Here is a 14,450-nt window from a genome sequence, read left to right on the forward strand (position 1 = left end):
ATTACGTCTATTTGAAATTTCTTGTGCTAGTGGTTATAGAAGAGTATGGTTAGAGTGTGATTCTTCTTTGGTGTGTTAAACTTGTTCTTCTCATTTTACTGTTTATTGGACTCTAAGATAAAGGTGACAGAAATGCATGAAGAGTTGTGAGAGTATGAATTTTAAAGTTTCACATATTTTTCATGAAGGTAATCATTGTTCAAATAGGCCATATAATTTTAGGATTGATAAAAAAAACTAGAACTTTAAGTTTGATTTGCTTCCATCTTCTATTAGCTTAGAGTTTCTTCATAATAGGTTTCAACTCCATTTTTTCATATTGTATAGTGCTTGTAAGGGAGTTTCGTTTATTTGTTTATGTGCACATATATGGTTTGGTCCCCGTATTTGGTGAACTAATTATGAGTAAATCCCGATTCTAAGTATCTTGATCAATACTTTCCATGAAAATATGATGTTGCATGAACTACTTTTTGAGCATATGTTCAGTCTAGATCGACTTTCAACCACACTTCAGAAAAAAAAATGCCAAAACACAGACAAAGAGATACAAAACAACCTATTATCTGCACATACCCAAGAACATTAGATATCCCATTTACTACTTCAACTCCTAAGATTAAAGGATCAACAAAATGATCCACAAACTCCTACCACAAATATTTATACTAAATTTTTCTTTGTTGTCAAGGGAAATTGGCTTAAATGCACAATCAGACCAAATCTATTTCAACAGTAATTGACTACAAGAGTTTTGATGCTTATGTTGTTAACTAGTATGTTGATTTCAAGACAAATTTATATTAAACAAGTGCATGTAACAACCATATTAGAGCTTATAAGTAATTTTATTTTGAATTGAGAAAATACAGATTAATGGGCTAATACACCAATCTAAGTATGAAAAAAAAAAACTTTTTTTCAATGTTTGAGATCTATCTAACAGGTTAAGTGTAGTTATATGTCTAATGATTCTGAGCAATCCCTCTGCTACCATTAAAAACAATATATATAGAAATTAGATGATAAATATGGTAACAATAATACTATGAGACTTGAAAAAGGTTAGATTTGGAGAAAATGGTGAGATGAAAAAAACTTGAAGCATAATCATAGTTGTTGATTATTTAGTTATTTGTTTTGTTGTTTGTGATGGATGGTAGATCTGAATACAAAATTATTATAGGATTGATTAACCCCAGCTGGTACTATCTCCCTAGTTTGATAAATTTTGTGTTGAAGAGTGGTGTTCCAACTTATCAAAGCTTCATTATTAGTTGATAAAGGAGATTTTTGTGTCCCAAAAAGTGCATTCTCATCAAGAAATCAGACCCTACCAACAAGATGCTCCATCCACATTCTAACGTGCTCTCACTGTAATGTGTTAGTCTTTCAAACATTCAAATTCATCACCCTTATTCCTTCCACACCTTAATTTCTTGCTTTACCCATCTATTATTCATTTTACTCTTTATACATATTATTTTTAATCTCTTTTAATCCTATCAATTTAGATATTGCAAGCTTTAAAAACATTCAAATTTTGTACATATATAGACTAAAAAGAATTAAAACCTTATATGCAAGGATTGGAAACAAAAAATTTAAGTATCAGGTAAAATATATAGAAACCAAATGAATAATAAACCAATTTATAATAATTCATTAGAGATAGCTAGGTGGTAACAAATATAAATAGTTTACACTATGTATTATATTCAAACTTAATATTATATGGTAAGAAAATTAAACTTATAATTGTTGAACAATTTAAATATGAGAAATAATACACATTCCTTTATTTACATATTGTTTTGTGTTTTCTTAAAGAAAAAAGTTAAGTGTATTTTAAAAAAAAAAAATAATAATCTTAAAAAAATCATTAAATAAAAACCAATTTTAGAGACTGAAAATAATTAGTCACTATATTAACTAAATTAGAAATTATTTTAGAGACTAAAAAGTTATTAGTTTATGTTATTAATAAATAGTTTCTAAATTGATATCTGATTAGCTATCAAAGTTTTAGCTACCAATCAATTTAGAAATTGCTTTATAATTTTAATTAACAGTATAAACTACTTTAGATATAATAATTTTTAGTATTTAATTTAGTTAATATAATGTTAAATTATTTTTTATTTCTAAAATTAATTTTTATTTAATAATTTTTTGATATAACTTAATCTTTCTATAAAATAAATAGGTTGGTGTAAGTTAGCAAAATTCATATACATTAATATAATTGAATGTATTCTAAGAAATTTGCAATTATACATGTATATACTCAAACTTGGTGGCATTGATTGAACATGTTGTGACATATGATAGAACACAAGCAAAATTGGGTTGGCAAAGTTATGGGTTGTGAAATCTCCAAAAGACAACATCACAAGGATCATAACCCATTAGGAGGTGGGTCATGAAAGCATGCTCTAATGCCATTACTTTCCCTCTCAAAATAATAAGGTCAAATGTGCAAGGATCCTCAAGAATAGAGGGACTATTGTTTTACCATCTAAGGTACACCTTCTTGCTTTATTTTTTTTATTTTATTTTATTTTTGTTTTGTTTTGTTTTTCCCAACTGTGGGTGGTGGTGATGGAATGATACTCCATAGTGGGAAATTTTGTAGGTGGGGTGGATCTTCATGCTGCTTTGCCTTTAAAAAAAGATCTCAATTTTTTAGCCAACTTCTTGTCTAGATTTGATATACATGCTCGTGATCAATAATGGAGATTTTATGTTACATTATCAAAATTTTAATTACTATCATTTTCAATCAACTTTTATACTTTTCTTTAGCTAGTATTTCTGAAAAAGTTCTTATTTTGCTTCTAACAAATGAAATTATTTTAGTTTAACTTGGTATTGAGTTTGAAATAGTTATACTGTAAAAAATGGTACTCGTAATTGTTTTACTAATTTTAAATAAATTATTAAATAAAAACTAATTTTAAAAATCAAAATAATTAATTTTTATTTGATTAAATTAGAGACCATTTTATAAAATAAAATAAAAAATTATTGATATTTAAAGTAGTATTTAATTTAGTTAATATAGTGATTAATTATTTTTAATCTCTAAATTTGGTTGTTATTTAATGATTTTTTTTTAGTGTTAGTAAAAAAATAGTTTTTTTAGAAGATATAAAAACGTGAAGTGTTTAGAAAGAAAAAGTTAAAGAGTGGTTTCTAACTACCATTTCTATCTTTTTCTAGTGTAGAATAAAACAAGTGACTTACTCTATAAGTTGAAGCAATCCAACATTGAAAAAAGTTAAAGAGTGGTTTCTAACTACCATTTTTATCTTTTTCTAGTATAGAATAGAACAAGTGACTTACTCTATAAGTTGAAGCAATTCAACATTAAAAAAGCTTTGATTAAGAAGTTCTCATTTGCTTATGCAAATAAACCTTGACTTAACACAAAGTACATAGATTAATTAATTTTTAACCTAATTCAATGTTTTAAGACCTATGGGTATGTGTATGTTAACTTAAGAGTGAGGGCTTTCTAGTTTTACTTTATTTGAGAAACATTGTCTTTTGTAGAAGATATACATCTAAAAAAAAATAAAAATGAAAGTGGTCTCTATTTGAGGTTGTTATCTTTATGTTATGTTGAGTGATAAACATGGAATGAGAACTTTTTAAACTCTATTTTGTGAGTTTAGTAGTGTAACCAGTCATTTTTTTAATAAATAACAATTAAATTTACATAAAAAAATAATTAGTTACTATATTAACTAAATTAGATACTAATTTAGAGATTAAAAATTATTGGTATTTAAAGTGATTTTTATTATTAATAAAAATAGTTTATAAATTGGTATCTAAATTAGTTACCTAAGTTTTAGTTACTAATATTTTAGATTCTAAACTGGTCTCTGAAAAACTGATCAAGACTAATTTAAAATATAAAATAATAAGTAGTTAAAACTTTGATAACTTAAGGTTAGATACCAATTTAGAAACTATTTTACAAATTTTTATTAATAATATAAACTAATTTAAATACTACACTACAAGAAAATCATGAAATAGAAACCAATTTTTAGATACCAAAATAAATAGTTACAATAGTAACTAAATTAGAGACTACTTTAGAAACTAAAACAAAAATTGGTTTTTAAATTAGTTTCTATTATTGTTAAATAGTTTCTAAATTGGTATCTAATTAGCAACCAAGGTTTTTTAACTACCAATTATTTAGTTTCTAAATTTGGTCTCTAAAACCTTGGTTGCTAATTAGATACCAATTTAGAAACTATTTAGCAATAATAGAAACTAATTTAGAAACCAATTTTTGTTTTAGTTTCTAAAATGGTCTCTAATTTAGTTACTATTGCAACTAATTATTTTGATCTCTAAACATTGGTTTCTATTTCATGATTTTCTTGTAGTGCTAGTTTATAAAATGGTATCTAATTTACTCAAATAATAACTAATTATTTTGGTATCTAAAATTAGTTTTTATTTAATGATTTTTTTTAATGTATCATTTAATATCTTTTAATGAAAGATAAAGGGGATCCAACATGAAAAGAAAAGTTTTAATTAGTAGCATAATTGAAGAACTAAAATGTGTGGATTATTAGTTTTCTTATAGGAAAGGAAAGGGTAGATATATATAATTTAGATATATAATTGAGGTGACATGTAGACAATGATAGTAGTAAAGATTAAGAGTGCATGCATTAACACCAAAGGCATTCTCACATATTGAGACATGATTCTCAATTCCAAGTCTAGTCTTGTCCCTTTCCTTGTGACTTAAAGATGGAGTCTCTTCCTCTTTGTTCCCCATTGCCACTTTCTTAAGTCTTTGCACAATTTGATGCCTCAATTGAACCTCATATTTACCTCTTCTTCCAAAACCACTCACACAACTCACAAATACCAAGCCTCCCACTGTTCAACCACCACAATACCTCATTCTAATTTTAATTTCTGTTTCCAACATCTATAGTTGTTTTAAAATGACAGACACTACAACAACAAAATCATTAAATATAAATAATTTAAAAAAAAAAACATAATTAGTTGTTAAATTGACTAAATTAGATACTAAAAATATTATTTATATCTAAATTAGTTTCTATTATTAATAATAATTTCTAAATTGATATCTAATTGACTACCAAGGTTTTAGCTACTAACTTTAGTTTTAGCTACCAACTTTAGAATCGAAATAATTGGTAACTAAAACCTTGGTAACTAATTAAATACACATTTAGAAATTATTATTAGTTATAGAAATTAATTTAGGTATTAATAATTTTTTTAGTCTCTAAAACAATATTTAATTTACTCAATATAACAACTAATTATTTTTATCTCTAAAATTGATTTCTATTTAATGATTTTCGATAATGAAAATTTAATTTTATTAATAATTAATCACTATTTAAGAATAATTAAGCATATAGACATTAAGATCCTCTTTTAATTATATATTTTTTTCAATTCACAATCAAACTTGATATCTCACTTAAAGGATCAAGTTGATAATTTTTTCACCAATTTTCTTTATTAGCAAAAAATTAATAAAAAAAAATTTAAAAAATATTTCAACCCTTATACAAAATATTCATAATAACCTTCTTTTATCACTTTTTCCTAAAAAAAACCTAATTACTAATCATGTGAAATGGTGGAGTTTCCAAGGTACCCACAAAACCCAAATTCTCCAATACCTACTTTCAAGAAAAAGGAAATTTTTCTTCACCAATAACATGTTGATCTACCCATCACTACATGTTTCTTTGTGTTATATAATTGATAGTAAGGTTTCACTTACTACTACTTAGGTTGGTAATTGATAAACGAAAGAGTTTTTTTTTAACAAAAAAAATAGCACAAAATGCATCAAAAAAATTATAATAAAACATTTTTGTTAAAAAAAAAAAATCGATTAGTTTTTAACTATGATATTAGTACAAAAATTATAATTAAATTATACCTAAAAATGGCTAATATTGTTGAAAACTTTCAAGGCTTCTTCCCAAGACAATTTAATTCACATTTGAAGTTGTATTTTACTTGTAATATTTTTTTATTTTAATTGTTTAATGAGTATTTAGATTGATAATATTTATATGTTTTTAAGCCATTGCATATGGCTAGCTGTCATGTACTTTGCGCATGGCAATAGCAAAAACTTTTCTTCCTTCTAAACACTTATTGGGGTGCCAATGATTCATGCTTCGCAATATTTAAAAACAAAAAATATTAAAAAAATGGATTATTTCAAACCTTCCATTATGGATGTCACAGAACAAAAATTAAGAATATCAAAATTAGAAAATCTTGGTTATACAGTCATATAAGAACAATCAACATTAAAAATTTAATTAATAGTTATGTAGTTAATTTTAAAAAATTGTTTACATTTATCTTTTAACACTAAATCATTTAGATATGATAACATTTTTTAATTAATATTTTTTACAAAAATTAAAATAATAATATATTTTATATTATTAAAGTCAGTTCAGTTGACTTTGTCTTATCTTCTAATATCTTCTTTTTAAAATATTTTTATAATTGGTTAAGTTAACTCTAATATTTTTTAACATATTTATAATTATTAAAACATATTTAATATTATTAGAATGAACTAAATTAACTTTAATATTTTTTTTAACATATTTATAATTATTAAAATATATTTAATATTATTAAAGTTAAATAAATTGACTTTAATCTTTCTTTTAATATTAGTACATTTAATTTTATTAGAATCAGTTTTTTTTAAAAATTATATATAATTAATATTTATAATAAATTTATGCATTATATTATTAAAAAATCATAAATGTTGTGCATGTTAAAGTTGGTTTAACCAACTTTAGTAATATCTCATGCGTTTTCTTTTAAAAACTAACTTTACGTTTTCTTATAGTAATTTTTTTAATTTTATAATTTAGTTAAGAGAATAAATATTAATCATTATATATTTGTAAACGGCTAAGAGTAAAACACAAAATTCATGCAAAATTTTAAGAAAAATATTTAAATTTTTTAAGTGTTCACTTTACACTTTTCCAAGTTATAAGAGTTCTCGCTTGATAATTCTCACAATTTTTTTTTCACAATATCAATGTCTCCTAATTAATAATGGTTATCCTTAATTAATTAAAAACTTATTAATAACTTTTAGTTAAATAGTTATCGTGAAAAATTTATTTATTCAACCATTTATATTTGTCTTATTTTTGTAATAATAAACTTTTGTTAAAAAGCCTTAAAAGGAAAAAAAATTTAGGACTCAAAAAAGGATAACAAAAGTATATGTACATTTATTTCTTGGTAAAATATTGCCATTTTTTTTAATTTTAAGATTTTTTGAATTCTCTCAAAACTCGTTTAGTATTAGACTTGAGTCAACCTCTTGAAGTAATTTAATTTTTATATAAATGTCATAATTTTAAATAGAAGTTTTAAGACAATAACAAATTGTATTTCAAAACCTTAAGAGGATATATAACTCATAATGAATTGACAAAGATTAACCTACTCTAAATACACTAGCTAGTTAAATAATAAAAAAAATCATTTTTTATTATAAATAATCATCGATATACATTTACTGTGATTTTTAATGTATTTCCAATTATGTAAATTCCAAGAAAAGTTTTCTATTTTTAATTCTTTAAATTCTATAAACTTAATTTATGAAATATATTAATTACTATTGTCATTACGAATTAATGTCTAAACTAGTTTTAATATGAAAGAATTGTCACTATTGATAATTATTATTGGCAGTGATTAAAGTTAATTAATTATTATTGATATTTAAAATATTGTTAAAAAAAATAAAAAAATTTAATTTAATATTTAATTAGTTATAAAATTTAAGTTAATCAGATATTTGTGGCAGCAGCAGTGACCGTATAGTAAAGTAAGGAGGGTATTTTTGTCTTTTCGGCTAGTATAGTGTGAATTTAATAATACTAGGAGTACAATAAGAAAAAAGCTTTTACGAAACAACAACCACTATGAATTACAATATGGGCTAATTATTTACAAAAGTAACCCAAAATAAGCTCTGTCCAGACAAATTCTTCCTGCACCCCATTCTTAGAAAATACCAAAATTATTCTTTTTCATTGATTTTTTTAAAAATCCAAATTGATTAAGAATCTCTGAAAGTTATTAATATTTGTGATTTTTACATATTCAGATTATACTATCTAAATACAATTTTATTTTTATATTGCAGATTACATAATTTAAAATACAAAATTGTATAATCTAAATGAAGAAAGTAAGGAAACATAATATAAATGTACTTTGTTGCATTTACGAAAAGCTTAAATCCACTTTTGGTTATTGTAGTTTTATTAATGTGTCATTTTGGTTCTTCAATTTTTCAAAATTAAACACTTTTTGATCCATTATTAATGTGTCATCTAATTGTTGGCAATATGTTACATGTGTATGTTTTTTTTATCCGCATTTTACATGTGTATGTAATAATAATATCAACTACTAATTTAAGTAAGATATTAATAGTATAAGTTAGACAATTATCTTTAATTCATATTATTTTAATAGATATATTAACATTTTCTTAACAATATATTAAGCATGAATCCAAATTGTTTAATCTTAGAAAATATGAGAACTAAATATGTAATTTAAATTTTATTGGAACCAAATTCCACATTCCAAAACCATAAGATAAAGAATAGGTTCAAGACAAAAAAAAAAAATAGAAATATACGCATTTTTTATGCATTGGTTGAAATTTAATGAAAATTATAAGAAAACATACTTAACATCTCGAAAAAAAAACTTAATTAAGATTATATATATATATATATATATATATATATATTAAAGAATCATTCTCAATATTTATTTTGAAAAAGACATTAAAAAATTGTTTAGATATTTTAGTTTGAGAGTTTATTACTTATAAAAAAAATGTGTTAGGAGCTATGACGTTGATTATAAAGATAGTTACTCATTATTAATTAAAATATTACTTATATTTTTAGAATATTTTTATCACTTTAAAAAATATTAACTTAAACGAAAATTAATATCTATTTTATTGTTTTGAAATCAAATTAGTTATCATTAACATCATTACTATCATATAAAATGTGATATAAGAGAAATATCGTATATTTTTTATATATTTTATTCAATAGGAGTGATCTTTTACTTCTACCTATCTTTAATTAAAATTAAAAAAATCAGAGCTTTCGTGGTTTGTAGGTGATATATATATATATATATATATATATATATATATATATATATATATATATATATATATATATATATATATATATATTTTTATTTATTTTTTTTTTATTTCTTTTTTAATTTTTTGTGTGGATATAAATATGTAAATGTATTGTTTAAGAAGAAATGAGACGAAGGTTAAAAAAAAATAAACACATTAATTGAGAAGGAATCAACATTTAAATTTTCTTCTCAAAATTAAAAAAAAACTATAAAAACGAAGTTATATAGTCACATATAATATAATATAATAATTTAATTCTAATTCCACTTTAATATTATATTGTGAGGTTTGTATCCATATTATAAATATATAATAGAAGATTTGATTCACACTAGGAAGAATATACTACGAAAGGTTAAAATCTTCAACAAATATATAATTAATTAACAATTACTCTTAATTAATTAACTTTAATAAATATATAATTGATTATACAATTACTCTTAATTAATTAATTTTATAAAAAAAATTATTAAATAAAAATCAATAATAATATAGACACCTTTCAATTTGAATATTAAAATCATTTTATTTTTTTTCAAGAGATTGCATTACTTTCTGATCAATTACATCAGTATGATCTACAATATTTATATTGTGATTTTTTCTTAGTTGGAACTTGAAACTTTTCATATTAGACCTATAATCCACCTTCATTATCAACAACAATTGTTCTTACCATCCCTTGAATCCTAATAACAACCTTCCAAATCCTGTTATCCAAAAAAATGTTGGGTTTTGGGAAGAAGAGCAATTATGAGTCATTTCTGTGATGAACATGATCTGAAAATTTGTGTCACCCCTTTAATCCAAAGTTTGTGTTAGCATCTACTACATTCTTAGTTAGCAATGACAACAAGGAAGATTTTCCATCTTCTTCTCCCCTGTTCATCCCCTGCCACAATTAATGGAAATCATGAAATCACAATATCAACACTTTTCTTATACAAGTTAATTTGATTTTGCCAACATCATTTCAACACCAATCCTTAACAACATGCTATTCAACTTTGCCTTGGTTGGTGTAAACAATAATAACTGTTACAAAAGAGCAAAGAGAACTTACATTCTTGGTGTTCAACAGTGTTTGGGGGACATTATGCAACTCCATAAGTCCTCTGCTTGATGATTTGATCTCAATCTGTGTAGAGAAAAGTGCTGAAACTGGACGATGATCAGAGAACTTGCTTTCACTTCGAAAATAGTTAAGTTGCTCCACTCCTTTGCCATACCATAGAATTCTATCACACCTGCTCACATATAATTTATCAGTCACCACTTGTTTAAATTTCTTTAATCATGCAGACAAATTCACTTAACAGTGATTTTAGTTTGTTTATTATCATCAATCCATTAATCAGCTTAATCTTTTGTATATTAATATGATGGTGCAGAAGAGTATTGCAGAATGATTGTATCATTATCAATATTTTCATTAAACATTAAATGTGAAGTGAAGGGATAAACTAAAGCTACACAATTGTGGAACACATTTGCAAAATGATGTAGTAATGAAGAGGGTATGAGTATGTGGTTATATACTGACTGTGAATCAATAAAAATTATTATTGAGGTGATTTTCAAGATAATTTTTATAAGAGTTAAAAGTGTTTCACTACTATAATACAAAATTGGTTTTCGTTCTTAATTCAAACTTTAGACCATGTAGGTACTTGTAGTATGAAAATGATTGAAATTAATCTTTCTGTATGTGAAATGATTGTTAGTTTTTTTATCAAAATTCGTTGTTGTTTTGATTGCAGACTAATATCCACTGTAATTACTTTCAATGGGTTGATGAAGCAGAATCTTAAATTGAATCAATTCCACGTACATAGGAACTCTTTTTAATCATTTACAAACTACAAACACATGAATGGTTTAAAGTTTAAACCAAAAACGTTTAAAGTTTAAACCAAAAACAAAAATCAATTTCTTGTTATAATAAAGGGACGAAAAACATATTTAATCCTTATTATAAAACACAACAAATTCACTATATGAAATTCATGGCTTATATACCTGAACAAAAAAAAACAAGTATAAGTGAGTGATTATTATGTACATACCATGCTGGAGTTCTTTGTTTTTCCCCTGATCTGTTTGGGAGGCTACCACAGTATCTATTGGTTGTGGAGGATGAGTATTTATATGTGGGGGCAAATTCTATGTCACCTTCTTTCCAACCCTCAAATACTCCACCTTCTTCTAGTTCTTTCTGGAGTTGATCAAACTCTTGCAAAGCCTTCCAATCTTGCTTCCTTATCAAATTCCTAGCAAAATTGTCCTCCAAGTATAGCCTATAGTTGAGGTCCCCAAACCAGAATATTCGGCTGAATCATGAGTTCAAATGCAACATATTTCAGTTTTGGTTCATTATCCAATATGTAATACAAATACTGATGTGATGTGACACTCTTCTGCATATTTATGTTCATACATTCATGTCAATAATTCTATAGATATTAAGGGAGGAAATAAAATTTCTGAGTGGATTAAAATAGGGAGGAAACAAATTCAAGATAAGAAAAATGAAAGCAAAAGAAAATACTAATAATGACTTGTTAGAACAGTACATAGGAAAATGGAAAAAAAAGGAGTGATGCATGGTAGAGACAAACTTACTCATGGCCTAAGATGGTTAGAGGATAATGATGGTGTTTTGTGGTCCTAGAAAATGAGGTTCTCCTAAAAATCTCTGCTACTTGATGGTTCCTTCTCCCTTCATCACCCTTCTTCTCACCAGATGCCAAGTGTGCTGCTACAAAACAAAAACTTGTCCCTTCAATTGACATGCTAACTGCCACTGATCCTTTGTTTCCCAAGTACCCCATCACCCCACATGCCACTGAACACACTCTCACATTTGAGACACTGTACTTCCTCAACACCTCTTCCCTCAGCCACACACTTATGAACACTCCAACCATCTTCTTGCTGGCCACTAGTGTGTACTTATCATTGTTCTTGTTGCCACCTTTGGTGTTTGGATTCTCCACATACTGGTAACTGTTGTCATCACATGATGATAAGAGGGATGAAGAATTCAGCACTGGTGTCATCCAAGGGCATCCAAACTTGGCATTCAGTGTTTTTCCTATTAACTGGTTCCAGCTTGCTGCCACAGCTGGATCCTCTGCCCCTATCACAGTTAAGGTCTTCAAAGGTACAAGCTCTTGAAACCTGCACAAGATCCAAAACCTTTCATCACCTTCAGAGGTACAAAAGTTCTAATCAAATACAACATAAATTGAAGATTTTGTCTAAATAAATTAGGCCAATTTGTGACTTAACTAAAAAAGTAACATAATCATAAGGGTGTTACACTTTTTTAAGAAACTATTCAAATTTAGAATTATATACACACCCAAGAACATATATGTCTGCAGCATTCTTGAGATTCAACCACTCGTCCAAGTCAACAGCCAAACTTCCTACAGGAGATCTACCAGCAACATTCCAAGTACCAACAAAGATCCTGAAAATATACATGTCACAAACAAAAAACATAAACTAAAACCATTACATTAACATCTGAGTCAAATAGGAAGAACTATATATAGACACACATACAATTAATACTATCTCACAAGACAGAGACCCACCCAGAAGATTTTATAAATATACATATATATTGTAATTAATTGGTTTACCTTAGTTCATTTGTTGAAATGCATGGATCCAATTCCAATGAACGAAGGGAAAGGTTGCCCTCATAGTCATCACTCTGATCTTCTGCTCCATCTGGAATTAACAATGGTGCATGCACCACCCCCTTGATTAATTCTAGTCTTTGAAAGTAGAAGAAGAGCATATATATATACATACACACATAAGGAACACACACACAAACACATAAGAACCTTGTATCTCGTTCAAACTGAATGATGATGGCCTATCTTCTTCCTTTTGCTTGCTATTGAACCAATTGCGTAGCTTTTGATACTTTCTTGACTTCTGATTCTCCACCTCCATGACAAGAAAGGAGGGTACCCTCTTTCTGAAAAACTCCTTTTACATACAAATTCAATTCCAAGATGACAACTTGATGTGATATGTGAAGGGTTATAGTGCTAATCGCCCTCAGAACTAAACCAACAAGAGGAAGAGACAAAAGGGGTGGCTTAAGAAGGGGCTAATCTAGTGGTTTGATCGTTAAACACAAGAGAAGAAAATTAACAACACACAGTTTTTGCAGTAGTAGTATATATTATTTTTTCTGAGTCAAAACTGAAGAGAAACATAGGTAAGAAGAATCATTTTGCAAGAGTTGAAGAGGGTGAGAGTAAAGGTGCATGATGCAATAAATGATCTGCATAAAAATTGAAGAAGAAGTTAGATATAGGCCTCAAAAGGTTCCATCATTAGATTGATTATTAGAGCCCCGTTAGGTGGTGCTGGTCACGTATGTCTCATGGATATCTACGTGACATAGCTGTTGTTTCGTTATTATTGCATGTTAAGTCAAATAATGTTGTATACCCTAGCTAATGTTTCTAGCTTCTCCCTCTGTTTGGATAATTGGACCATTGTTCATCGAATGAAGACTACTAATATTATTGTTGTTGTACTTCAGCACACTCTCTTGCTTTTCCATTGTTTCTCACTCACAGATATGGTAACAGAACTACTTGTCCAGGTTGTTTTGGTTATGCATCACAGATATATCTTGTCTTTAACTCATATACCATTTATATGAACATCATTATGTAATATGTTGTTTTTGTTACATCGTAATATGTTGTGTCCTAGATTGTTTTCAATAAGGATTTCACATCTTGAACTCCCTCTACCCACCTACACTACAACTATGTATTCAAAAGATTTTCTTCAAAGAAAATGTTCCTTTGTGTTTCTAAGTTATTGAAACCACTTTTTAAAAATAATTCATTGTTCCATACAATTGTGTAATGTATTTTTTTTTATTGGTAAAAAAAAAATATGATCTAGGATGGTTAAACTCATATATAGATCATAGAAACATATAATTCTCTCTGAACACAACAAATTTATAAGAGTCTCCAATTGCCAACACTAATGGTACCAATTAAAAAAACCCTAACACTCCCAACTGCCTCAAAAGCATGTGTGATGTATGTATTATGAATGATGAATAGATTCCTTATTTTGTGGAAAAGTATACTAATACAATAATTTTTAGTACACTACACATGCTTTGAGA

General features: G+C 26.3%; 1 protein-coding gene across 1 annotated transcript; it reads right to left on the minus strand.

Annotated features, from left to right (window-relative positions):
- Positions 1-9,777: 9,777 nt before the first annotated feature.
- LOC137836845 (type I inositol polyphosphate 5-phosphatase 8) lies at positions 9,778-13,618 on the minus strand. The gene is made up of 7 exons (XM_068645606.2): positions 13,132-13,618; positions 12,922-13,012; positions 12,636-12,746; positions 11,894-12,451; positions 11,338-11,601; positions 10,335-10,518; positions 9,778-10,163 (listed from the first exon to the last, which is right to left on the minus strand). Exons 1-7 carry the CDS (start codon positions 13,241-13,243, stop codon positions 10,065-10,067), a joined length of 1,419 nt encoding a protein of 472 aa, XP_068501707.2. The 5' UTR covers positions 13,244-13,618; the 3' UTR covers positions 9,778-10,064.
- Between the last annotated feature and the right edge of the window lie 832 nt (positions 13,619-14,450).

Source organism: Phaseolus vulgaris, chromosome 4, assembly GCF_051622355.1.
Source record: "Phaseolus vulgaris cultivar YP4 chromosome 4, ASM5162235v1, whole genome shotgun sequence".
NCBI lineage: Eukaryota > Viridiplantae > Streptophyta > Magnoliopsida > Fabales > Fabaceae > Phaseolus > Phaseolus vulgaris.